At 36.4% G+C, this 27,317-nt stretch overlaps 2 protein-coding genes across 5 annotated transcripts in view; one reads left to right on the forward strand and one right to left on the reverse strand.

The window, feature by feature from the left end:
• Nucleotides 1-279: 279 nt before the first annotated feature.
• Nucleotides 280-12,454, reverse strand: cpap (centrosome assembly and centriole elongation protein). Of its 4 annotated transcripts, none has more exons than XM_084085431.1 (19): nt 12,332-12,454; nt 11,986-12,122; nt 11,461-11,888; nt 10,639-10,762; nt 10,038-10,254; nt 9,635-9,728; nt 8,476-9,228; nt 7,189-8,098; nt 6,416-6,545; nt 4,910-5,075; nt 4,541-4,672; nt 4,221-4,361; nt 3,921-4,014; nt 3,545-3,687; nt 3,335-3,415; nt 2,821-2,961; nt 2,635-2,719; nt 2,313-2,433; nt 280-1,229 (listed from the first exon to the last, which is right to left on the reverse strand). In XM_084085431.1, the coding sequence occupies exons 3-19, from the start codon at nt 11,860-11,862 to the stop codon at nt 1,013-1,015; spliced, it is 3,951 nt and encodes a 1,316-aa protein (XP_083941557.1). In that variant the 5' UTR covers nt 11,863-11,888; nt 11,986-12,122; nt 12,332-12,454; the 3' UTR covers nt 280-1,012. The 4 variants fall into 4 exon arrangements, with proteins under 4 accessions (XP_083941557.1, XP_083941556.1, XP_083941559.1 ...); XM_084085430.1 differs by having other exon boundaries at nt 11,461-11,892; XM_084085433.1 differs by lacking the exon at nt 11,986-12,122 and having other exon boundaries at nt 11,461-11,892; nt 12,332-12,422.
• A 253-nt stretch (nt 12,455-12,707) lies between these two features.
• Nucleotides 12,708-27,317, forward strand: part of LOC311064192 (transcription termination factor 2-like) — a 45,505-nt gene continuing 30,895 nt past the window's right edge. Inside the window, exon 1 of the mRNA XM_084084009.1 lies at nt 12,708-12,725. The gene's annotated coding sequence lies outside the window, so the exon portion shown is untranslated. The remainder of the gene's footprint in view (nt 12,726-27,317) is intronic.

The raw sequence follows: 27,317 nt of genomic DNA on the forward strand, positions 1-27,317 counted from the left end.
AAATACTCCCTCGCTGGCGCTGCAAGTTAGTTTTCGAACCCACAACCTCAGTGGTGGTGGGCAGGGACTTTAGCGCCTTTTTTTTTTAACAGACTTTTAAACTATTAGTGACATAATAAAGATGACTCTCCTCTCAAAAGCAAAGGAAATGTAAAATTTATTTTTACAAACAAAATGTACAATCAGCTAAGAAAATAAATATGTATTAAACATTTATACAGATAAAATCACTAAACACAATGCATACTCAAGCCCCCCCCCCCTCACACATACCACACACACACACACACACACACACACACACACAACCTGAAATAGCCCAAGATTATCCTGGAGGTCCGTTTTCTCTGTGCTGCCACACAGTACGAGGATTTGTTTCCTAGCAACATTGTACTGTGACTGTCTCTGGAATGGGAACCTGAACAAGGTCATGACATGACACGTGATTTTCATCCTGGTATGAAAAAATGTCATACATTTCTAAATAACCAATACAATTTTGCAGTGGATTTGAATTTCCTGCTTCACCAAATAAAAAAAATAAAAAAGTACCAAGTAGAAAGATTATGCCATGGCTGTAAGCGATATGCTATAAAATGACTGGAAGAACGTTTTGTTTATCAGTTCAGATGTTTCCTCACATACTTCATATTCCAGTTCTCCTGAACGGATCCTAGGCCACTGGTTCTCCATGTGGGATCCAAGGACGGATCTTCATCAAATGGACCAGACGGTTCCATTTGTACACTCCTCTGAGGTAAAGCTCCATTCTGGAACTTGTGTTTTAATGAATAAATAAATAATTGTAACCAATCTGTATGGTAGAGGATGTTATACAACAACTTCATCTACAGTGGTTGGAAGTGGTCTCTCTACTCTTCCATTTAGACTGGTGTCAGGTAGGACACTGGTTGACAAGTAGTACTGCCTGAAGTGCAATGTCTTAAGTTAAAAAAAAGAAATGAAAACATAATTCTATGGCCTAATGCATATCCAACTGGGGTCCTTGAAATTAAAACGGTTGAGAATCGCTGTCTGTGGCGATCTGGTCCAGGACAACATTACCATCTTTGTCTTTGATTCGGACTCGTCTGTTGGGATAACGCGTCTCTTGTCTGCCGTCTGTGTAGACCGTCTTCACCGTGCCGTCTGGGTACACTCTCCTCTTGTACTGGGCTGTGTGGACCTCCGTCTCCCCAGTGTTGAACTGGATCTCCTTGGTGCCGTCACTGGACAGGAAGGGTATTCAGAGGATGGGAAATATATCAATACTATTATATATCCATATCATGATATAAGACTAGATATCATCTGGGATATTGTACGGTATATCCTAATACACATTGTACAGTAATTATTCACCAAAACTACACTGAGCACATCTAATGTCATAACAAATTGTATCACAATCTATTAAGTGATTTTGTTTCACAAGTACATTTAACTACAATACACTGCCACCGATATGCTGCATAAATCTGAAATAAGCTACTTTAACAAAACGTATATTTTGCATGTACAGCTTGTTGCGTGACCTGACGGTGGGTGTGGGAGTTTCAAAAGTAACCCTGTTTACTGACCTCGAAAGTCAAGTCAGTACATCTGACCCTGCCAAGTTGTATTCTACTGTTAATGCAAAGTCATTTAACCCATTAACCCTTGAAGACCTGAGGCTGATTTTACCAATGCCTTCTAAATCAGTAGTTCAACCTTTTTTGAGCCAAGGACCCCCTAAATGATTTTTTTAGCTTTTTTAGCCAAAGTATTTTTGAGCTGTATATCTGCTATTTTTGAGAACCACTGGTCTAAACCACTGTTCCTAAGAGTTGTAGTATATAGCGAGTATATAGCTAAAATCTAAAATGACACAGATGCTTTCCCGGTTTTAATGACATGAGGCCGCTTCTACAAATGTCTACTAAATCCTAACAGTTTTCTGAAAAACCCATGTTGCTATATCAGTGGTTTTCAGCATTTTTTTCATGTCAATGACCCCCAACATTATATGCATTTGGCGGTGGACCCCCATCTCAAAATATGATGTTCCAGGGACCCCCAGAAGCAAAGATTTGAGATTTGAGAAAAAATGTATATATTCAAAGAGTTGCACACATTTTCAAAATGTATAAAAAATAGCAGATCTACAAGCTCATAGCGCGGCACAAAGTGACGCGCTATGAGCTTGTATATTTGCTATTTTTGAAAAGCCAAAGTAAAAAATAACGGTTAAAGTGGTTAAAATCTAAAATGACACAGATGCCTTCCTGGTTTTAATGAGTTAAAAGCCGTGTTCCAGTGTTCTCCTGACTTACGGGTTGACTTGTATGATGGTTCCATCTGTCAGAACACTCTCCACCCTGCCGTCAGGGTACAGGGTCTTTACAGTGTGGTCTGGGAAGGTGATCTCCTTATGACCGTCTGGGAAATGTTTCTCTGGAAGGAAAATAGTGATTTGTCAACCGGAGCATCTTTATGATGCTGTCACCATCTGTGAACGATTTCGTTACTGAAATGGCGAACTGGGTATTGAACAATGCGACTGGTGGCTGGCTGTGAGTTTTTATTTTGAACACAGTTCAAGCAAAAACTATGTGAGAAAGAGGGCGTCGATGACCAGTCTTCTTTGACGCTCACCAGTCTGGTTGTTGGAGAATTGCAGGATCTCCATGCCATCTGGATAGGTGGTGTGGGTCGTCTGAGCCTCAGCAAAGTAGTAGATCTGACCGAGGAGCAGAGTTAGTGTTGCAACAGTTAACCAAACTAATTAACTTAATTATATTATGACCACAACGGTGCATCCTTTAAAAACATTCTGCTCACCACTCTCTGGTCAGCCATAACCTGCTTGGTGTCCCCATTGAAGAAAGTGACCTTTGCAGTCTGTCCATCGGCTGACACTTCCTTCCTGGTGCCGTTTGTGAAGACGAGGAGCCGTCCACCACATGGAAGGACCGTCTCAATCTGAAGAAAAAAACACAGGCTCAATTCGAACAGGTTCTTTTCTTTGAGAAAGACATTAGTTGAGAGGAATACTGTGAGATTTGAGCCCACAACGGCAGGGAAGGTATGTGTCGTTTCTAGAGACAAGCATCTTAACCGCATGAACCCTAGTGTCCCTATTCTGGAGCAAACATTTGGAAACAATTAACAAAATAGCGGATTTACACGTTTATTTCTGAGCTTGTAGATCAGCTACTTTTGACAAAGTGATTTAATGTTGAGGGAAAAGGTAGCTTACGTAGTATAGATCCCTGGGGGACACCTGTTAACAAAGTATATATGGTTTAAGTGTTAAAACTCTGTCCCACTGATGGATGTGTATCCTCACCTTTACCTTTTGTGTGATAAGTTCCTGGTCAGACTCTGGTTCGCTGGACACAGTTGGTTGTTCTTCACTTTGCACACAGACTCGTCTCTGTGAAATAGAATGACGCAGGGCGAGATTTGAATCCAAGGTGGTGCCCAGTGCCCTGCTCACGTGATTATGTTAAACTGTGATTCAGGCTGTGAGTGTGGTTCTTTTTTTTGTGTGTGTGGTTCTTACAGGGGATGTGTTGTTTATGGGTTCCTGGCTCTGTGTTTTGTCCTGGGTTCTAGTCGTGGATGCAGGCCTCTCCTCCATGATCCGACCAAGGTCTGAGGAAAGACATGCAGGGGCTGAAGACTTCCTCAGGCTGCTCTTCATACCTGTTAGGAATCACAACATAGTGAGCTAAACCAGAGGAACAGCACTTCAACACCATTACTGGACGCAAAGACACGTCATACTGACAAACTTAAGGATCGGTGCAAAGAGGCCAACAATATTTCAAAAGGAACATATTTCAGGACGTTCAGTGACTTCTATAAATGTACCTCGTAAAAGCTGTGCTCCTGTGCTATATGAATACAACATTTTCATCATAATTAAAGATCAGAACCTGTAGCAGCTAAACTGGGCTCTCTTAGGCTCCCTCGAGTGGCCGCTGTGGAACTGCTCTGTGGAGGGCCTCTGCCTCTTGTGTCAAGTGGGCTCTGGACACACAGAGAAGGAAAGGCGAGATTAGTGACAACTCAGAGTAGTTAAGATCTGAATTTGTAACTATAGTTCCTAAAAAGGTCTGTGCATGGCAAATGAGTGTTGATTTGAGTATGTGGGTTGAGAACTTATTTCACGTCTTGTGATGGAAGACAATTTGGTTGGACACACAAGTTAGGTACAACTTAGCAAGCACACTTACTGCAAATTTAACCCCTTTAGTTGCAGCAGGCACACTGCTGTTCTCAAACATTCTGGGGCTTTCCCTCTTGTCTTTGTCCCTCTCTCCATCAGATTGGCTCTTCTTCCAGGCACTGAGGCGGAGTTTCTCCAGTGTACTGACCTTCGTGATAAGGGGAAATTACAAAATAAAGGTTCAGAAACAAAAGCAAAATAAAAGTGGGCAGTTCACTCCCCCTATTAGCCGTCTAGGATTTTCTGCTGCGGCACGTGCCACCCCCCCCCACCCCCCACTGAAATACAGTGAGACAACTGTGAAAAAAGTTCAGTTGAGTTCAGTACCTCCTCTCTGAGGGCCATGTTCTCAGAGCTGAGGGAATCTATCTGCTGCCGCAGGCGGCTCTGTGTCGAGGACCAGCGGCTCTCCTGTCTCCTCAACTCGTCCTGCACGGAGCTCAGCTGCTGTTTTAAGGCCTGGGGGGGTTGTTCTCAATCAGTGATGTGGAGTATGCAGACCTATGCTAAAGCATTGGAATGTTAATCACTTAGACCCTATATACTTCGTCGTATGACAATAGTTAAAATAGCCAGCCTACAAGATCGGCTATTTTAGCCATTTCTGAAAATGTTTACAATATTGTTTTGCCTAATATAGGGACCCCATGGTTAATGTGGTTCAAATGTATGGGTGTGAGTGTGTTTCTGCCTCACCTGGATCTCCTCTCTCTCCTTCTTGTCTGGCATGGCCCTCACTGTGGTGGCGTGTCTCTCAAACACCCGGCGCTCCTTCTGCAGCCTCCTGCTCTCCTCCTTCTTGTACTCCTCAAACTTGGACATCTCCTCCGCCTTCCTCTGTTCAAACTCTGCATGTTCCTTCCTGCACAGGGAGCACACACACACAAACCACACAGTATGCACAATATCAGACTTGGCTCCTTTAGCAGGCACTCTTATCCAGAGTGACTTACAAGTGTGAGAACAGAGTAAATGGCATGAACCCTAGTCAACAATAGGGTAAATGGTCACACAAGTACAGTGCTTCATAGAGACTAGGATTTCAGGTAAACATCAAATCTAGCATCTGTCTAAACAACATGCTAACTTGCAGTAAATAACATACTTTTGTGGTCAAGCAAACAAAAAAGAAAAAAACATTCGTGAAAAGTAACCAACATGTATAATTCACATACTATAGTCACCAGAACATTTAACTATTTTCAGAGGAGGATAGAGCATAGCGTATCAGGATCCTCCTCAATATTGTATATACATCACTTCCATTTTCAAGGATCTGTGACCAAACATGACAGTACAGCTCATTCTGATGGCAGCACAACTATGGACAAACTGAAACTGGCTGTGAACTAAAGGCGGTGTGACAACTGATTATGTTTATGCCCAACCCCAACCTGTGAGAATAGTTTTGGAAAACATAAGAAGATGCATAAGAAGTGTACAAACGTTTAATTTTGCAACAATGGAAATCTGAATCTAGTCCTCTGTTCCAGCAGTGGCTTAGAGACTTGGGCAATGTTCTACATATGGAGAGAATTCGGTATGCAATCATCAAAAAAGAACAGGTCTTTCTGAAAATATGGCAACCCCTGTTGGATAGGTGGTCGGTCTCCTGCGACGGAGCCCGTGCTCGAGGTGACCCCTCAAGTGTTTGAGAACGGTGTGGGTTGAGCTTTCTCTGTGCCTTGTTTGTATAATACATGCTGTCATGTCATCTACTCGGATACTCTTTTGGCTGAGTTTTATTTTCTTTTTCTTTTTCTCAGGTTTTGCTTTTGTCTTTTTTTTTCTCTCCTTTTTCCACCTTTTGCCCTCTTTTCTGTACTTTTTAATACCATGTAATTTACTTTCTTGTGAGGGTTGGGAGGGGGGGTTTGTGTTTGTGTTGTGCATTTGTTTGTTTGTTTTTTCACAGAAAATTTGAAGAGTTCTGTCATTGTTTATCCTCCTGTAAAACTGACTTCTTCAATAAAAATGATGTGAAAATAAGATGCATAAGAAGTGTAACCATATGGATCACACAATAATCAAAATGGATAATATATAAAAAAATTGATGGAAACCCCCATTGTTACAGATTGTGGTATACAATGTGTGAAAAGGACATGATGTCATCTGTGTACAGGACATTCCTTTTTGGTTATAACTCTGAACAGTAACAGATTGCGGTGTACAGTTTGGGGGGAAAAAAAGAGTTTGTACCTGAGGTTTTCTTGTTGCTTCTCATTTTCCTGTCTGAGTCTGGTGAGGGCAGCATTCTCCTTCTTAAACCGCTCAATCTCTAACTCCAGCTCCACCAGCCTTTCCCTCAGTCTGGACTGAACCTGCTTGCCTGGACACAGGCATGCACGCACACACATTTGAAAATGAATAGACCACACCACATGACATAAACTACTAGTGGCTAGATCAATAAATTACACTGATTACAGTGAATCAGGTGAAAAGGATATGTCAAAAAAGGAAAGATTTATCATAAAAGTACTTGATACAACTCATGCAGCATACACCAAGTAGAAAAGGCCTAAATACTTACACCATTATTTTGTGAAATTCTTCACTACAGTGGTTGTTTTTGAAAATGTTCGCAAATGTGCACCCAGACCTCAGGCGTGTAAACACGGAATTGGGGAAGATTTGCCGTCCTTGTCAAGTACAGCGTTAACTAATTAATGGTGTAAATATAAGTATTTTCCACTCTGGGTATGTATGCTGCACACAATCTGTAAGGAGTAACTGTATGCAAATGTTTTGCTCTTTTTGAAAAGTACTGGTAACCACTGACTGCCGAAAATAGCTGATCTACAAGCTCACATTGCGTCGAAAATTCTCGCAATGCGATGTGAGCTTGTAGATGGGATTCTTTTTTGCAGAACATTCACCTATTATGACATGCCCAGAATAGAGACGCTAGGGTGCACGTGGTGGAGGTAAAGTGTATGCAGTAGGTTTTTGCTTAACCCTGTTTGTCTCACCCGGTGCGTCTTCAGCCCTTCCGACCTCAGTAGCAGCTGCAGGTTGAGGGTTGGGGGGTGCAGTCTGGGGTTTGGGCTTCAGCGAGGGGAACAACCTCGTCATGAGCTGGGAGGTGGGAGGAGGAACAGAATCCAGCTCCTGAAGATCAGAGCTGACAACCACACCCTTATCTAGCCCTGCCTCTTTGTTCATCGCCACCTTCCTCTTCAGAGCCCTCTCCGGAGGAGAGGTCCCATTGGCCGTCGGCTTGGAAACAGGGCTGGGTCCTCGACTGTCGTTGGACAGGCTGCTGACGGACTCCTCAACATCATGCCATGTGTCATCGTCATCGAACACCAACCTGTCCCGCTGGTCGTCTTTGTCCTCTATCAGCGTGGAGTCGTCAGGGTTGCTGACGATGCTGTCAGTCTCTCCATACTCGCCTTCCGTCGCGTCTGAAAACTCTGCGAGGCGCCCGCTGCTGTCTTGGTCCTGGTACGACCGCTTGTCGTATGGCGGGTTGGCCAGGGGCGCCTGGAAACAGATTTGGTTGCTGGGAAATGTAGGTGGTGGGGCTAGTTGAACTGCTACTTCCTGGTCCCCGAACTCGGAGCCATTGCAGAAAGAGGCGTCGGTTCCTGTTCCGTGCTTGCCGTCGGTCCCGTCATCCTCTTCATCACCATCATCTGTGTCCATTTTATTCTTCTGCAAATCCCTCAACTTGGGAGCCAGTACTGCCTGTGAGTCTGAGGTGTTGCTCTTAGAGGTACCACCTCCACCACTGTTACCAGTGCTACCAAGACTATTACACCTTAGCAGTGCCTTAGGAGGGGAAGGCCTGGGGGATTTGATAGGTGTGGACGAGAGGCGACGCTGGTGGAGCCCCTTGGCGGCTAGGAGCTGCCTGTGTTTGTGGTCCATCTGAAGAACCTAAGAGTAGAAGAGAGCAAAGGAGAGTCTGTAACGATCAGCCAGTATCAGTCTTGGGGTCAGAAAACACAAATAAGAAACAATATGAGAAAATGGTCAAAACCAGTCCACTATGTACCAGGGAACACAGATTGCAGTTAGTTTCCTAATGTATTCTAATCAGGGTCCAATCTGTCTGACAGATATCGTGTAAACAAGAACTACTCTGGAAAGAACCCAATAAAATGGTTACGGTCATCAATAATACCAATAAACAGGGTTTCCCTGGTGGCTGTGTTCAAATCCAGCTTGCATTATGCTCCAGCTACATACTGTACTCTCTCACACTCTCATAAAGCAAAATTATTCCTAATTTAGCAGGTGAAAAGAAGAGTCACCTTCATGACGAAAGAGGAGTTGGAGGAGAAGGAGAGCTCCTCAGCAGCCTCCTCCAGCAGCTCAAACTCTCCCAGTTCCATGCTCTCCATCTGCCGGGCAGAATCCCAACGCTGCAGCTTCTCTTGTAACGCCAACTCAAAGGAATATTCGGGCACTCCCCCATCTTCTCCTTGGACCTCTTCCGACTCTGTTTGCCTCTGTCTGGAACCGTGTGTGTCCTCTCTGGTGCCGACACCATTTTGGCATTTGCTGCTGCCCCCAGCTGTCACTGCGACACCCACCACTTCTTTGGTGACGGCGTTTGGAGGGTACCTGTCTTGAGTCCCGGGTTTCCTTGGGGCCAGAGCTGAATGACCTGTTCCCACTGCGTTTTGTCTCTGGTGGCTGCCCAGAACCTTGGTGGTCCTTGGCGCCACCGGTTTGCTGTTGGTTCTGACCTCTTGAGGCGGCGAGCAGGGACCTCTGGGACGGTTTTCCTTGTTGAGTACAGCAGTTTTGCGCTGGACAGGAAATCGTTGGGCTCCGCTGTTGGTACTGCCAGTGCTGGTGGCTTTCTGGGTCATTGCAGGCTCTGACTTTCTACGAGTGATTACTCTGTCCCGGAGTTGCGGATTGGGCTCAGTCATCATCTCCCTGTTGTTGTTGGGTAAGGAACCTTTGTGGTTGTTTTTAGTGAATCTGGAAAGGCCCTCGCCTCGCCTCAGAAAGGCTCTCTTAGGAGGAAATCTTGCAGCCTCTGCTACGTTTTGGCTCTGTGGGGATTCACAGGGAAAGAAATGTTTTAGAATTAATAATAGAAAAGGAAGAAAATAAAAATAAATCTGTTAATTTGCCAATTCCTTTTAGGAATTAATGATAATTTATTTACAGAGATATACAAACAATGTTATGGTGATCCTTTTAAATAAACAAATGAATGTGAAAGAGCACAAAAAAAACATTAGGACATTAGGATTACAGTATTTCACAATTGGGTTATGGGAAGCACACATACCATTATTAGCTAAATGACTCACTGAAAACAGTACGAGTTCACAGTGAAAAAAGAAACAAACATCTTTGTAACAATTCTCATGTGGTCTGAAAAGTTTTCCTCTGTACACACAGACAAATTATCGCTCATATTCACACACAAAACATTTTCCGATTATGAGTAACCTGTTGCTGCTGCCTCTGTTCTTCCAACCTCAGCTGTTCCTCTAACAGCTCCTCAAACGTCTGGGACTGACCTCCAATGCCTGGCTTGATGGGCCTGGAGAGGGACACATACACACATGAAGGTCCATATGCAAATATACGGGTATATTACGCATGGCTTGCACGCACACACGCGCACACACAAGCACCCATCTAGACACAGGAACAAACACTCAGGAAACACGCAAGCAAAGTGTGCAGAACATACAGAAACACATGAACAAAAACACATGAACAAAAATACAGATCTTTGTAAACAAAATAAACCCCACACAAATCCAGATAAACATGAATCACAAAGACATGCACAGTAATTTCCTTCAGGATGAATAAAGTATCTTTCTATTCAATAATTTACATTTACCTGTCATGTGAGTGTTTCTCTTGATCTCTGCGGTGGTCTTCAGTCATAGACATGCCATTATGGGATACTAACGTTGAGTCATAGTCCTCGTCATGACTACTAGCATTAAAGCTCTGTTCTTGGTCTTCTTCTGTGGAGCTGAACAGGGCTTCTCCGCAGGGAGAGCCAGCTTGAACGGTGCTCTCTTCCCCTTCTGCTCCCGACAGCTCTGAAATATCTGTGTAATGTGGAAGATCATCAGATCAACACACATTGACATTGAATATGGATAACATTAACATTTATTTATGGATAACATTAATCGAAATAATGTATTTAATTTATAATATTTAATTTATTTAATTTATTTTTGAATACAATAGCAAAAATGGCAGATCAACAATCTCACAATGGCTCATGATGCAACATGTTGTGAGTTTGTAGATCAGCTAATTCTTTCATTTTTTCATACAACAAAGTACAAAATACGGATTAATTTGTTAATCAATTTAATTGAAGATTTTTTTAAAATCATATTTTCATGTTGATTCATGAATATGCAGGGGAAATACAAATAAATCAATAGTTGCAGCCCTGATAACATTTATGTGATGCCATTTACCAGTTCCACAGCGCTGTGACCCATTGATTCCCAGCAGCCTTTGCTGTTCTTCCTGCAGGCGGAGAAGCTCCTCAAGTTGATGGGCTTTGAGCTGTTCCTGCATGTGTTGCTGCCACTGACGCAACTGCAGTGCACACACATACACACAGGGTGGGATCACATGACATTCACTGACTTCCCACAAAATTACAAAATCATACGATGTTAAATAATATGTCCAGAAATAAGCTTTACAAGTAGGCAATTTCTGTAGCATACAGATTTTATTTGAGTCAAGATGGATAGATAAATCTCAAAGCATATAGAGATCAGACAGAAAGACAAACAGATCTTTATAGATCCCACAACGAGGGAAATTCAATTGACATGGATATGTTTTGCCAATATAATTGGGAAATCATCAGACGATCAATCACACCAAAATCCATTTTTATACTGGACTTGGATCAGAAGATAAACAAGTATTAATATGACACCCCTGATGTGTCCTCCATGCATAGAATTCGAATGAATCCGACACAAGCTGTCAGTAAAACTGTACGTGGGTGTCTTGATCCCAGTGTTCTCACACGATGGACAATTCCTAGAACGCAAATACTCTTCCTGTAGCCCATAATCTCCTTAAGCAGTGTTTTTTTTTTACATGTCAACAGTATATTTGTAGAACCTAACCTACATTTAGACAATGTAAAATAAAAACACTCTTTTCAAGTGCAAATTACTTTAAGTAGTACAGTTACAGTAGTACAAAAGATAGTATTTTACGTAGTAAGAACAAAATAAAGCAGACTGTTGAAAACGTGTAAGAACACCTGTCCTTACCTGTTCCAGCTTCATCCTCAGGGGCAGCTCCTCCGATTGGTTTGCCAGCAGCACCTCTCCAAATGAATGTTGCGGTGGCATAGGATGCATGCTTTTAAACACAGTTCTTTCCGATTGGGCCGGTGCGACCTGTTCTGCCACCGGTACCACAGCATCCACACTCTCACAGCAGCTGCTGCTGGGAGAGACAGGCAGCGGGGCGAAGTCCGAGGCGAAGGAGTCGTTGGGGCCCATCATGTCGTTGGGGCCCCGTGGTGGTGGGGACCTCCACGCCACGCTGTGCCGGAGAGATTCAGCTAGGACCGGGGAGGGGTTTAGGATCACCCCAGCACGGGAGCTACTTGGCATCCAGCGGGCGAGGAAGTCTGACTGCGAGTACTGCAGCCCACCTGGAGATGACATCACGTAGGAGGGCTCAACAACCGGGGCTGCCTAATCCAGGATTAGAAACACAGATTATTAGTGACAGGTTAAGCGGTCAACCGCCCAGTCAAAACTTTCAAAGCATTTATAGAGTTAGTTTACCTGGAATTATCTATGGTTTAGTTCAGCTCATCACACCAGTGCAAATGATCATGTGGCAGTTTAAATGGAGTGTTTTGTTGCTCTGGCAACAGCAAACGTTTAGGCATGTCCCATGAAGATAACACAAGGGTGGATCCCTGGTTAAATAAATATATGATGCAATGTCATATAACGAGTAAACTGCAGTCTGTAGTACAAATGCTCTTAAACTGTTTATTTAGTGAATGCAAACTCCCAGTGTTTGTGAAACACATAGTTTAGCTGTAACTATTTATAGACAACAATGACAAGCTCGGGAAAAGTTGCAATAATAACAACAAACTATGTTAAAACATGCGGTAGTTACCCGTAACGTTGCACCAGAAATGATTTGTTTCTTTATATAAACATCGAAATAAAGTTTAAAGAAAGACAACTAGGACGGTATTGGATTCGAAGCCTACCGCCATAGCAAAACAAAGCCCGCGAGATGCGGAAATCGAAGCAGTGCATGTTGGGTAATGTTGTTTTGACAACTCAAAGCATTGCATGCTGGGTAATGCTGTTTCGACAACGCAAAGCATTGCATGCTGGGTAATGTTGTTTAGACAACTCAAAGCATTGCATGCTGGGTAATGTCGTTTTGACAACTCGTAAGATTCGCTTTTCTGAGTTCGCTAGAAGTAACCTCGCGTGCGTCACCAGTCTTTTTGCTAGAAGTTAACCTTTGGGGCACGCCGCACGCGGGTAAGCACCATAGGGTAAGCACCTTATAGTTTGCATTTGTACCAGCGGTAGAGTACAACTCTCGTAGACGTATTTATGATTCTGACGTTTTCCATCTACGAGAGTTGTAGGGTTCACCCCCCATGGACATGGACGTTCAGCACTATACCCCGTAGACACTCCAAACATGTACAAATTGAAAATAAAGGTGCTTACCGCCACGTTCCAAATGTTAACTCTCGCTACGGGGTAGTAGTTTAATGCAATAATCCACATCTTTCAATAAAGAAGTGTTTTAATGCCGTCTGTGGCCGAACGCCATTTTTTCACCCTCGTTTATTTCCTGTTTATTGAGTGTAATTCCGGGTTTCACCAGATGGGCGCGTCTCTACCACCCATTGGGAACTTCCGACAGAATCGGCCACAGACGGCATTAAAACACTTCTTCATTGAAAGATAGGGATTATTACATTAAACTACTACCCCGTAGCGAGAGTTAACGTTTTACGGCGTGGGGGTAAAGCACCTTTAGCATAGTGCTGAAAGTCCCTGTGTCCATGGGGGGTGAACCCTACAACTCTCGTAGATTTAAAACGTCAGAATCATAAATGAAATACGTCTATGAGAGTTGTATTCTACAGCTAAGTTTTACGTTAATTTGAGCCGTAAGAGTGCACAAATAAAACCATCAGTAACCAGAACTACTGACTCGTTTGTGAATGGAGTGACATTGGATTATGAATTTATGAACCTTTATGCTGATAATTCAAACCCGAAAACGTTTCCTGCTTACATGTGATTGGTCAATGTAAGACTACTAGTGTTGCCATGTCCCCTTATTATAAGCGATTTTGGGCTTGTTTTTCCGTAAAGTTGCTTGTAAAATATTGGTGTTTACTGTTTTTTGGTCTCGTTTCTAAAATATAGTTTGTAGGACAAATTGATGTGATTGACAAAGGCACTGTATTGGCACATTGGTTGGTGACTGCAGTCACGCTGGCCGCTCTTCAGAAAGAGTCAGTCGCACTAGCCGTGCTTCAAAAATGATTGCGCAGCTACGTGGCTTTTTACGGTTAGGCGAACTGATGGTGCGTTCAATGAAATCGTAAATCCCAGTTACTTCAATATATACATGTAAAAATGTAATAAAACAATCTAAAAACATTGTTTGTGTCTAATGTTCTCGTCTGTAATTATTACTAATAATGTAATTAATTATTATTCCGAAATGTTTTACTGCACAAATTATTAATAATAAAATATTGAAATATTACAGAATCCAGTACAGTTCAATGTCATTTTTTGGAAAATCATAAGAAAATCTAAAAACAGAGTTATCACCCTGCAACTAAATGTTATTGTGCCCATGTGTGTCCTTTACAATATGTGAATATTACCAATATATTTTACTGTACCGATTATTAATAATAAAATATTTAAATATTAATGAATCCCATCAAATTCAATGTAATTTTTGGAAAATCATAGAACATTCTAAAAACAGAGTTATCAACCAGCAACTAAATATTATTGTGCCCAAGTGTCTCCTTTACAATATGTAATTATTACCAATATGTTTTACTGCACCGATTATTAATAATAAAATATTTAAATATTAAAGAATCCCATCTATTTCAATGTACATTTTAGGAAAATCATTCAGAAAAACATAGTTATCACACAACGACTAAATGTTAATGTGCCCCATGGTCTCCTGCAAACCATGGATGATTATAAATATGTTTTACTGTAGTAATTATTACTAATAAAATATTGAAATATTACAGAATCGCATCCATTTCAATGTAATTTTTCAAAAAATCATTAAAAAAATCAAGAAACATAGTTATCACCCAACAACTATATATTAATGTGCCCCATGGTCTCCTGTACACCTGTGATGATTATCAATATGTTTTACAGCAGCAATTATGAATAATAAATTATTGAGATTTTACAGAATCCCATCCATTTCAATGTAATTTTTCAAAAAATCATAAAAACTTCAAAGAACATAGTTATCACCCAACAACTATATATTAATGTGCCCCATGGTCTCCTGTACACCTCTACCAATATGTTTTAGAGCAGCAATTATTAATAATAAAATATTGAAATATTACAGAATCCCATCCTTTTCAATGTAATTTTCCAAAAAATAATAAAAACTTCAAAGAACATAGTTATCACCCAACAACTATATATTAATGTGCCCCATGGTCTCTTGTACACCTGTGATGATTATCAATATGTTTTAAAGCTGCAATTATTAATAATCAATTATTGAAATATTACAGAATCCCATCCATTTCAATGTCATTTTTCAAAAAATCATAGAAAATTCAAAAAACATAGTTATCACCCAACAACTATATATTAATGTTCCCCATGGTCTCTTGTACACCTGTGATGATTACCAATATGTTTTACAGTAGCAATTATTAATAAAAAAATATTGAAATATTACAGAATCCCATCCATTTCAATGTCATTTTTCAAAAAATCATAAAAACTTCAAAGAACATAGTTATCACCCAACAACTATATATTAATGTGCCCCATGGTCTCGTGTACACCTCTGATGATTATTAATATGTTTTACAGTAGCAATTATTAATAATACATTATTTAAATATTACAGAATCCCATCCATTTCAATGTCATTTTTCAAAAAAATCCAAAAAACTTCAAAGAACATAGTTATCAGCCAACAACTATATATCAATGTGCCCCATGGTCTCTTGTACACCTGTGATGATTATCAATATGTTTTACAGCAGCAATTATTAATAATAAATTATTGAAATATTACAGAATCCCATCCATTTCAATGTAATCTTTCAAAAAATCATAAAAAATTCAAAAAACATAGTTATCACCCAACAACTATATATTAATGTGCCCCATGGTCTTTTGTAAAGCTGTGATGATTATCAATATGTTTTACAGCAGCAATTATTAATAATACATTATTGAAATATTACAGAATCCCATCCGTTTCAATGTAATCTTTAGAAAAATCATAACAAATCCAAAAAACATAGTTATCACCCAACAACTATATATTAATGTTCCTCATGGTCTCTAGTACACCTGTGATGATTATCAATATGTTTTACAGCAGCATTTATTAAGAATAAATTATTGAAAGGTTACAGAATCCCATCCATTTCAATGTAATCTTTAGAAAAATCATAAAAAATCTAAAAAACATAGTTATCGCCCAACAACTATATATTAATGTTCCCCATGGTATCTCGTACACCTGTGATGATTATCAATATGTTTTACAGCAGCAATTATTAATAATATATTATTGAAATATTACAGAATCCCATCCATTTCAATGTAATCTTTAGAAAAATCATAAGAAATCCAAAAAACATAGTTATCACCCAACAACTATATATTAATGTGCCCCTAGGTCTCTTGTACACCTGTGATGATTATCAATATGTTTTACAGCAGCATTTATTAATAATAAATTATTGAAATATTACAGAATCCCATCCATTTCAATGTAATCTTTAGAAAAATCATAAAAAAAATCCAAAAAACATAGTTATCGCCCAACAACTATATATTAATGTGCTCCATGGTCTCTTGTACACCTGTGATCATTACCAATATGTTTTACAGTAGCAATTATTAATAATAAATATTGAAATATTACAGAATCCCCATCGATTTCAATGTAATCTTTCAAAAAATCATAAAAAATTCAAAAAACATAGTTATCACCCAACAACTATATATTAATGTGCCCCATGGTCTCTTGTAAAGCTGTGATGATTATCAATATGTTTTACAGCAGCAATTATTAATAATAAATTATTGAAATATTACAGAATCCCAACCGTTTCAATGTAATCTTTAGAAAATTAGAAAAAAATTAGAAAAACATAGTTATCACCCAACAACTATATATTAATGTGCCCCTAGGTCTCTTGTACACCTGTGATGATTATCAATATGTTTTACAGCAGCAATTATTAATAATAAATTATTGAAATATTACAGAATCCCATCCATTTCAATGTATTCTTTAGAAAAATCATTAAAAATCCAAAAAACATAGTTATCGCCCAACAACTATATATTAATGTGCCCCATGGTCTCTTGTAAAGCTGTGATGATTATCAATATGTTTTACAGCAGCAATTATTAATAATAAATTATTGAAATATTACAGAATCCCATCCATTTCAATGTAATCTTTAGAAAAATCATTAAAAATCCAAAAAACATAGTTATCGCCCAACAACTATATATTAATGTTCCCCATGGTCTCTTGTACACCTGTGATGATTATCAATATGTTTTACAGCAGCATTTATTAAGAATAAATTATTGAAATGTTACAGAATCCCATCCATTTCAATGTAATCTTTAGAAAAATCATAAAAAATCTAAAAAACATAGTTATCTTCCAACAACTATATATTAATGTTCCCCATGGTATCTTGTACACCTGTGATGATTATCAATATGTTTTACAGCAGCAATTATTAATAATAAATTATTGAAATATTACAGAATCCGATCCGTTTCAATGTAATCTTTAGAAAAATCATAAAAAAAATCCAAAAAACATAGTTATCACCCAACAACTATATATTAATGTGCCCCTAGGTCTCTTGTACACCTGTGATGATTATCAATATGTTTTACAGCAGCAATTATTCATAATAAATTATTGAAATATTACAGAATCCCATCCATTTCAATGTAATCTTTAGAAAAATCATAAGAAATCCAAAAAACATAGTTATCACCCAACAACTATATATTAATGTGCCCCTAGGTCTCTTGTACACCTGTGATCATTACTTATATGTTTTACAGTAGCAATTATTAATAATAAATATTGAAATATTACAGAATCCCCATCGATTTCAATGTAATCTTTCAAAAAATCATAAAAAATTCAAAAAACATAGTTATCACCCAACAACTATATATTAATGTGCCCCATGGTCTCTTGTAAAGCTGTGATGATTATCAATATGTTTTACAGCAGCAAATATTAATAATAAATTATTGAAATATTACAGAATCCCATCCGTTTCAATGTAATCCTTAGAAAAATAAAAAAAAAATCCAAAAAACATAGTTATCACCCAACAACTATATATTAATGTGCCCCTAGGTCTCTTGTACACCTGTGATGATTGCAATTATTAATAATAAATTATTGAAATATTACAGAATCCCATCCATTTCAATGTAATCTTTAGATAAATCATTAAAAATCCAAAAAACATAGTTATCGCCCAACAACTATATATTAATGTGCCCCATGGTCTCTTGTAAAGCTGTGATGATTATCAATATGTTTTACAGTAGCAATTATTAATAATAAATTATTGAAATATTACAGAATCCAATCCATTTCAATGTAATCTTTAGAAAAATCATAAAAAAATCCAAAAAACATAGTTATCACCCAACAACTATATATTAATGTTCCCCATGGTCTCTAGTACACCTGTGATGATTATCAATATGTTTTACAGCAGCATTTATTAAGAATAAATGATTGAAAGGTTACAGAATCCCATCCATTTCAATGTAATCTTTAGAAAAATCATAAAAAAATCAAAAAAACATAGTTATCGCCCAACAACTATATATTAATGTTCCCCATGGTATCTCGTACAGCTGTGATGATTATCAATATGTTTTACAGCAGCATTTATTAATAATAAATTATTGAAATATTACAGAATCCCATCCATTTCAATGTAATCTTTAGAAAAATCATAAAAAAATCCAAAAAACATAGTTATCGCCCAACAACTATATATTAATGTGCCCCATGGTCTCTTGTACACCTGTGATCATTACCAATATGTTTTACAGCAGCATTTATTAATAATAAATTATTGAAATATTACAGAATCCCATCCATTTCAATGTAATCTTTAGAAAAATCATAAAAAATCCAAAAAACATAGTTATCACCCAACAACTATATATTAATGTTCCCCATGGTCTCTTGTACACCTGTGATGATTATCAATATGTTTTACAGCAGCATTTATTAATAATAAATTATTGAAATATTACAGAATCCCATCCATTTCAATGTAATCTTTAGAAAAATCATAAAAAATCCAAAAAACATAGTTATCACCCAACAACTATATATTAATGTTCCCCATGGTCTCTTGTACACCTGTGATGATTATCAATATGTTTTACAGCAGCATTTATTAATAATAAATTATTGAAATATTACAGAATCCCATCCATTTCAATGTAATCTTTAGAAAAATCATAAAAAAATCCAAAAAACATAGTTATCGCCCAACAACTATATATTAATGTGCTCCATGGTCTCTTGTACACCTGTGATCATTAACAATATGTTTTACAGTAGCAATTATTAATAATAAAATATTGAAATATTACAGAATCCCCATCGATTTCAATGTAATCTTTAGAAAAATCATTAAAAAATTCAAAAAACATAGTTATCACCCAACAACTATATATTAATGTGCCCCATGGTCTCTTGTAAAGCTGTGATGATTATCAATATGTTTTACAGCAGCAATTATTAATAATACATTATTGAAATATTATAGAATCCCATCCGTTTCAATGTAATCTTTAGAAAAATCATAACAAATCCAAAAAACATAGTTATCACCCAACAACTATATATTAATGGTCCCCATGGTCTCTAGTACACCTGTGATGATTATCAATATGTTTTACAGCAGCATTTATTAAGAATAAATGATTGGAAGGTTACAGAATCCCATCCATTTCAATGTAATCTTTAGAAAAATCATAAAAAATCTAAAAAACATAGTTATCGCCCAACAACTATATATTAATGTTCCCCATGGTATCTCGTACACCTGTGATGATTATCAATATGTTTTACAGCAGCAATTATTAATAATAAATTATTGAAATATTACAGAATCCCATCCGTTTCAATGTAATCTTTAGAAAAATCATAAGAAATCCAAAAAACATAGTTATCACCCAACAACTATATATTAATGTGCCCCTAGGTCTCTTGTACACCTGTGATGATTATCAATATGTTTTACAGCAGCAATTATTAATAATAAATTATTGAAATATTACAGAATCCCATCCATTTCAATGTAATCTTTAGAAAAATCATAAAAAATCTAAAAAACATAGTTATCGCCCAACAACTATATATTAATGTGCCCCATGGTCTCTTGTACACCTGTGATCATTACCAATATGTTTTACAGTAGCAATTATTAATAATAAATATTGAAATATTACAGAATCCCATCCATTTCAATGTAATCTTTAGAAAAATCATAAGAAATCCAAAAAACATAGTTATCACCCAACAACTATATATTAATGTGCCCCTAGGTCTCTTGTACACCTGTGATGATTATCAATATGTTTTACAGCAGCATATATTAATAATAAATTATTGAAATATTACAGAATCCCATCCATTTCAATGTAATCTTTAGAAAAATCATAAAAAAAATCCAAAAAACATAGTTATCGTCCAACAACTATATATTAATGTGCTCCATGGTCTCTTGTACACCTGTGATCATTACCAATATGTTTTACAGTAGCAATTATTAATAATAAATATTGAAATATTACAGAATCCCCATCGATTTCAATGTAATCTTTCAAAAAATCATAAAAAATTCAAAAAACATAGTTATCACCCAACAACTATATATTAATGTGCCCCATGGTCTCTTGTAAAGCTGTGATGATTATCAATATGTTTTACAGCAGCAATTATTAATAATACATTATTGAAATATTACAGAATCCCAACCGTTTCAATGTAATCTTTAGAAAATTAGAAAAAAATCCAAAAAACATAGTTATCACCCAACAACTATATATTAATGTGCCCCTAGGTCTCTTGTACACCTGTGATGATTATCAATATGTTTTACAGCAGCAAATATTAATAATAAATTATTGAAATATTACAGAATCCCATCCGTTTCAATGTAATCCTTAGAAAAATCAAAAAAAAATCCAAAAAACATAGTTATCACCCAACAACTATATATTAATGTGCCCCTAGGTCTCTTGTACACCTGTGATGATTGCAATTATTAATAATAAATTATTGAAATATTACAGAATCCCATCCATTTCAATGTAATCTTTAGAAAAATCATTAAAAATCCAAAAAACATAGTTATCGCCCAACAACTATATATTAATGTGCCCCATGGTCTCTTGTAAAGCTGTGATGATTATCAATATGTTTTACAGTAGCAATTATTAATAATAAATTATTGAAATATTACAGAATCCAATCCATTTCAATGTAATCTTTAGAAAAATCATAAAAAATCCAAAAAACATAGTTATCACCCAACAACTATATATTAATGTTCCCCATGGTCTCTAGTACACCTGTGATGATTATCAATATGTTTTACAGCAGCATTTATTAAGAATAAATGATTGAAAGGTTACAGAATCCCATCCATTTCAATGTAATCTTTAGAAAAATCATAAAAAATCTAAAAAACATAGTTATCGCCCAACAACTATATATTAATGTTCCCCATGGTATCTCGTACAGCTGTGATGATTATCAATATGTTTTACAGCAGCAATTATTAATAATAAATTATTTAAATATTACAGAATCCCATCCGTTTCAATGTAATCTTTAGAAAAATCATAAGAAATCCAAAAATCATAGTTATCACCCAACAACTATATATTAATGTGCCCCTAGGTCTCTTGTACACCTGTGATGATTATCAATATGTTTTACAGCAGCAATTATTAATAATAAATTATTGAAATATTACAGAATCCCATCCGTTTCAATGTAATCTTTAGAAAAATCGAAAAAAAAATCCAAAAAACATAGTTATCACCCAACAACTATATATTAATGTTCCCCATGGTCTCTTGTACACCTGTGATGATTATCAATATGTTTTACAGCAGCATTTATTAATAATAAATTATTGAAATATTACAGAATCCCATCCGTTTCAATGTAATCTTTAGAAAAATCATAAAAAAATCCAAAAAACATAGTTATCGCCCAACAACTATATATTAATGTGCCCCATGGTCTCTTGTACACCTATGATCATTACCAATATGTTTTACATTAGCAATTATTAATAATAAAATATTGAAATATTACAGAATCCCCATCGATTTCAATGTAATCTTTAGAAAAATCATTAAAAAATTCAAAAAACATAGTTATCACCCAACAACTATATATTAATGTGCCCCATGGTCTCTTGTAAAGCTGTGATGATTATCAATATGTTTTACAGCAGCAATTATTAATAATAAATTATTGAAATATTACAGAATCCCATCCGTTTCAATGTAATCTTTAGAAAAATCATAACAAATCCAAAAAACATAGTTATCACCCAACAACTATATATTAATGTTCCCCATGGTCTCTAGTACACCTGTGATGATTATCAATATGTTTTACAGCAGCATTTATTAAGAATAAATGATTGGAAGGTTACAGAATCCCATCCATTTCAATGTAATCTTTAGAAAAATCATAAAAAATCTAAAAAACATAGTTATCGCCCAACAACTATATATTAATGTTCCCCATGGTATCTCGTACACCTGTGATGATTATCAATATGTTTTACAGCAGCAATTATTAATAATAAATTATTGAAATATTACAGAATCCCATCCGTTTCAATGTAATCTTTAGAAAAATCATAAGAAATCCAAAAAACATAGTTATCACCCAACAACTATATATTAATGTTCCTCATGGTCTCTAGTACACCTGTGATGATTATCAATATGTTTTACAGCAGCATTTATTAAGAATAAATTATTGAAAGGTTACAGAATCCCATCCATTTCAATGTAATCTTTAGAAAAATCATAAAAAATCTAAAAAACATAGTTATCGCCCAACAACTATATATTAATGTTCCCCATGGTATCTCGTACACCTGTGATGATTATCAATATGTTTTACAGCAGCAATTATTAATAATAAATTATTGAAATATTACAGAATCCCATCCATTTCAATGTAATCTTTAGAAAAATCATAAGAAATCCAAAAAACATAGTTATCACCCAACAACTATATATTAATGTGCCCCTAGGTCTCTTGTACACCTGTGATGATTATCAATATGTTTTACAGCAGCATTTATTAATAATAAATTATTGAAATATTACAGAATCCCATCCATTTCAATGTAATCTTTAGAAAAATCATAAAAAAAATCCAAAAAACATAGTTATCGTCCAACAACTATATATTAATGTGCTCCATGGTCTCTTGTACACCTGTGATCATTACCAATATGTTTTACAGTAGCAATTATTAATAATAAATATTGAAATATTACAGAATCCCCATCGATTTCAATGTAATCTTTCAAAAAATCATAAAAAATTAAAAAAACATAGTTATCACCCAACAACTATATATTAATGTGCCCCATGGTCTCTTGTAAAGCTGTGATGATTATCAATATGTTTTACAGCAGCAATTATTAATAATAAATTATTGAAATATTACAGAATCCCAACCGTTTCAATGTAATCTTTAGAAAATTAGAAAAAAATCCAAAAAACATAGTTATCACCCAACAACTATATATTAATGTGCCCCTAGGTCTCTTGTACACCTGTGATGATTATCAATATGTTTTACAGCAGCAAATATTAATAATAAATTATTGAAATATTACAGAATCCCATCCGTTTCAATGTAATCCTTAGAAAAATCAAAAAAAAATCCAAAAAACATAGTTATCACCCAACAACTATATATTAATGTGCCCCTAGGTCTCTTGTACACCTGTGATGATTGCAATTATTAATAATAAATTATTGAAATATTACAGAATCCCATCCATTTCAATGTAATCTTTAGAAAAATCATTAAAAATCCAAAAAACATAGTTATCACCCAACAACTATATATTAATGTTCCCCATGGTCTCTAGTACACCTGTGATGATTATCAATATGTTTTACAGCAGCATTTATTAAGAATAAATGATTGGAAGGTTACAGAATCCCATCCATTTCAATGTAATCTTTAGAAAAATCATAAAAAATCTAAAAAACATAGTTATCGCCCAACAACTATATATTAATGTTCCCCATGGTATCTCGTACACCTGTGATGATTATCAATATGTTTTACAGCAGCAATTATTAATAATACATTATTGAAATATTACAGAATCCCATCCGTTTCAATGTAATCTTTAGAAAAATCATAAGAAATCCAAAAAACATAGTTATCACCCAACAACTATATATTAATGTGCCCCTAGGTCTCTTGTACACCTGTGATGATTATCAATATGTTTTACAGCAGCAATTATTAATAATAAATTATTGAAATATTACAGAATCCCATCCATTTCAATGTAATCTTTAGAAAAATCATAAATAATCTAAAAAACATAGTTATCGCCCAACAACTATATATTAATGTGCCCCATGGTCTCTTGTACACCTGTGATCATTACCAATATGTTTTACAGTAGCAATTATTAATAATAAATATTGAAATATTACAGAATCCCATCCATTACAATGTAATCTTTAGAAAAATCATAAAAAATCTAAAAAACATAGTTATCTTCCAACAACTATATATTAATGTTCCCCATGGTATCTTGTACACCTGTGATGATTATCAATATGTTTTACAGCAGCAATTATTAATAATAAATTATTGAAATATTACAGAATCCCATCCATTTCAATGTAATCTTTAGAAAAATCATAAGAAATCCAAAAAACATAGTTATCACCCAACAACTATATATTAATGTGCCCCTAGGTCTCTTGTACACCTGTGATCATTACTTATATGTTTTACAGTAGCAATTATTAATAATAAATATTGAAATATTACAGAATCCCCATCGATTTCAATGTAATCTTTCAAAAAATCATAAAAAATTCAAAAAACATAGTTATCACCCAACAACTATATATTAATGTGCCCCATGGTCTCTTGTAAAGCTGTGATGATTATCAATATGTTTTACAACAGCAAATATTAATAATAAATTATTGAAATATTACAGAATCCCATCCGTTTCAATGTAATCCTTAGAAAAATCCAAAAAAAATCCAAAAAACATAGTTATCACCCAACAACTATATATTAATGTGCCCCTAGGTCTCTTGTACACCTGTGATGATTGCAATTATTAATAATAAATTATTGAAATATTACAGAATCCCATCCATTTCAATGTAATCTTTAGAAAAATCATTAAAAATCCAAAAAACATAGTTATCGCCCAACAACTATATATTAATGTGCCCCATGGTCTCTTGTAAAGCTGTGATGATTATCAATATGTTTTACAGTAGCAATTATTAATAATAAATTATTGAAATATTACAGAATCCAATCCATTTCAATGTAATCTTTAGAAAAATCATAAAAAATCCAAAAAACATAGTTATCACCCAACAACTATATATTAATGTTCCCCATGGTCTCTAGTACACCTGTGATGATTATCAATATGTTTTACAGCAGCAATTATTAATAATAAATTATTGAAATATTACAGAATCCCATCCATTTCAATGTAATCTTTAGAAAAATCATAATAAATCCAAAAAACATAGTTATCACCCAACAACTATATATTAATGTGCCCCTAGGTCTCTTGTACACCTGTGATGATTATCAATATGTTTTACAGCAGCATTTATTAATAATAAATGATTGAAATATTACAGAATCCCATCCATTTCAATGTAATCTTTAGAAAAATCGAGAAAAAAAAACCAAAAAACATAGTTATCACCCAAAAACTATATATTAATGTTCCCCATGGTCTCTTGTACACCTGTGATGATTATCAATATGTTTTACAGCAGCATTTATTAATAATAAATTATTGAAATATTACAGAATCCCATCCATTTCAATGTAATCTTTAGAAAAATCATAAAAAAATCCAAAAAACATAGTTATCGCCCAACAACTATATATTAATGTGCCCCATGGTCTCTTGTACACCTGTGATCATTACCAATATGTTTTACAGCAGCATTTATTAATAATAAATTATTGAAATATTACAGAATCCCATCCATTTCAATGTAATCTTTAGAAAAATCATAAAAAATCCAAAAAACATAGTTATCACCCAACAACTATATATTAATGTTCCCCATGGTCTCTTGTACACCTGTGATGATTATCAATATGTTTTACAGCAGCATTTAATAATAAAAAAAGTATTGAAATATTACAGAATCCCATCCATTTCAATGTAATCTTTAGAAAAATCATAAAAAAATCCAAAAAACATAGTTATCGCCCAACAACTATATATTAATGTGCCCCATGGTCTCTTGTACACCTGTGATCATTACCAATATATTTTACAGTAGCAATTACTAATAATAAAATATTGAAATATTACAGAATCCCCATCGATTTCAATGTAATCTTTCAAAAAATCATAAAAAATTCAAAAAACATAGTTATCACCCAACAACTATATATTAATGTGCCCCATGGTCTCTTGTAAAGCTGTGATGATTATCAATATGTTTTACAGCAGCAAGTATTAATAATACATTATTGAAATATTACAGAATCCCATCCGTTTCAATGTAATCTTTAGAAAAATCATAAGAAATCCAAAAAACATAGTTATCACCCAACAACTATATATTAATGTGCCCCTAGGTCTCTTGTACACCTGTGATGATTATCAATATGTTTTACAGCAGCAATTATTAATAATAAATTATTGAAACATTACAGAATCCCATCCATTTCAATGTCATTTTTCAAAAATTATAGCGTAGCTTTAAGCAACTGCTTACTATGGGATATCATCGCCCCCTGGCGATCGCACAGAGCAACAACAGGACTCACGGAACTCCAACGTCCATTGGATAAGGGCCGTATGACGCAAACCGGAAACCGGTAGTGGTATAAATACCACTGCGTCACATGAGCTCTTCTTCCACTCTGCCAACGCGAAGCACACGGAGCCAACGAAGGCTAGCAGCCTAGCCTTTTGTTCGTCTCGTGTCTCGACGGAAGAGGGAAAAGATGGAGGCACCTTGTCACTGCGCGTTCCGAGGATGCGGTTTCCTGGTCGCTGCGGACGACGACCACTGCCTCTGCATCTCCTGCCTTGGCCCGAGCCAGCCATGCGGGATGTTCTCCGAGGCCCAGCTAGACCGGCGCCTGCAAAGGGCCATGGACCTAGCGGCCTCGACAAGCGGCGGTGCTAGCCCCGAAGCTCCCCCAGCAAAGGCACCGAGGAAGCTCGCACTAGCCCGGGGGCCTTGGGCCCTCCGCTCCACTCGGCCCCACGCGCCAGTGGAGCCATCAGCAAGGTCCGGGATGAGCAGGCCTCGAGGGCCGCTCCCTCATCCCCCGACCGAGAGGTCGCTGCCGAGGCTGTCGGGCATCCCATCCTTCTCCCCCACCACCTCCATCGCCGCATGGGGAGACACTGCCACGGAATGCAGCGACTCGGACGGCGAGGACGAGGAATTCATCGTGGTGGTGGACGAGGAGGAGGATGTAGGCCCAACATGGCTCTCACAGCCGACTTAGAGAGACTACAGTGGCTCGAGCTCGCCTCTGGTTGCAAGGCCATCTT

This window comes from Gymnoscopelus microlampas, assembly GCF_963454915.1.
Source record: "Gymnoscopelus microlampas genome assembly, chromosome: 17".
Classification (NCBI taxonomy): domain Eukaryota; kingdom Metazoa; phylum Chordata; class Actinopteri; order Myctophiformes; family Myctophidae; genus Gymnoscopelus; species Gymnoscopelus microlampas.

Coding starts and splice junctions, on each gene's coding strand:
- cpap (XM_084085431.1), bottom strand. CDS start 11,862: ATGTCATCTCCAGGTGGGCTGCAGTACTCGCAGTCAGACTTCCTCGCC. Junction 2,434..2,634: donor ATTCTCCAACAACCAGACTG/GTGAGCGTCAAA, acceptor TTTTCCTTCCAG/AGAAACATTTCCCAGACGGT. Junction 1,230..2,312: donor ACCATCATACAAGTCAACCC/GTAAGTCAGGAG, acceptor CTTCCTGTCCAG/TGACGGCACCAAGGAGATCC.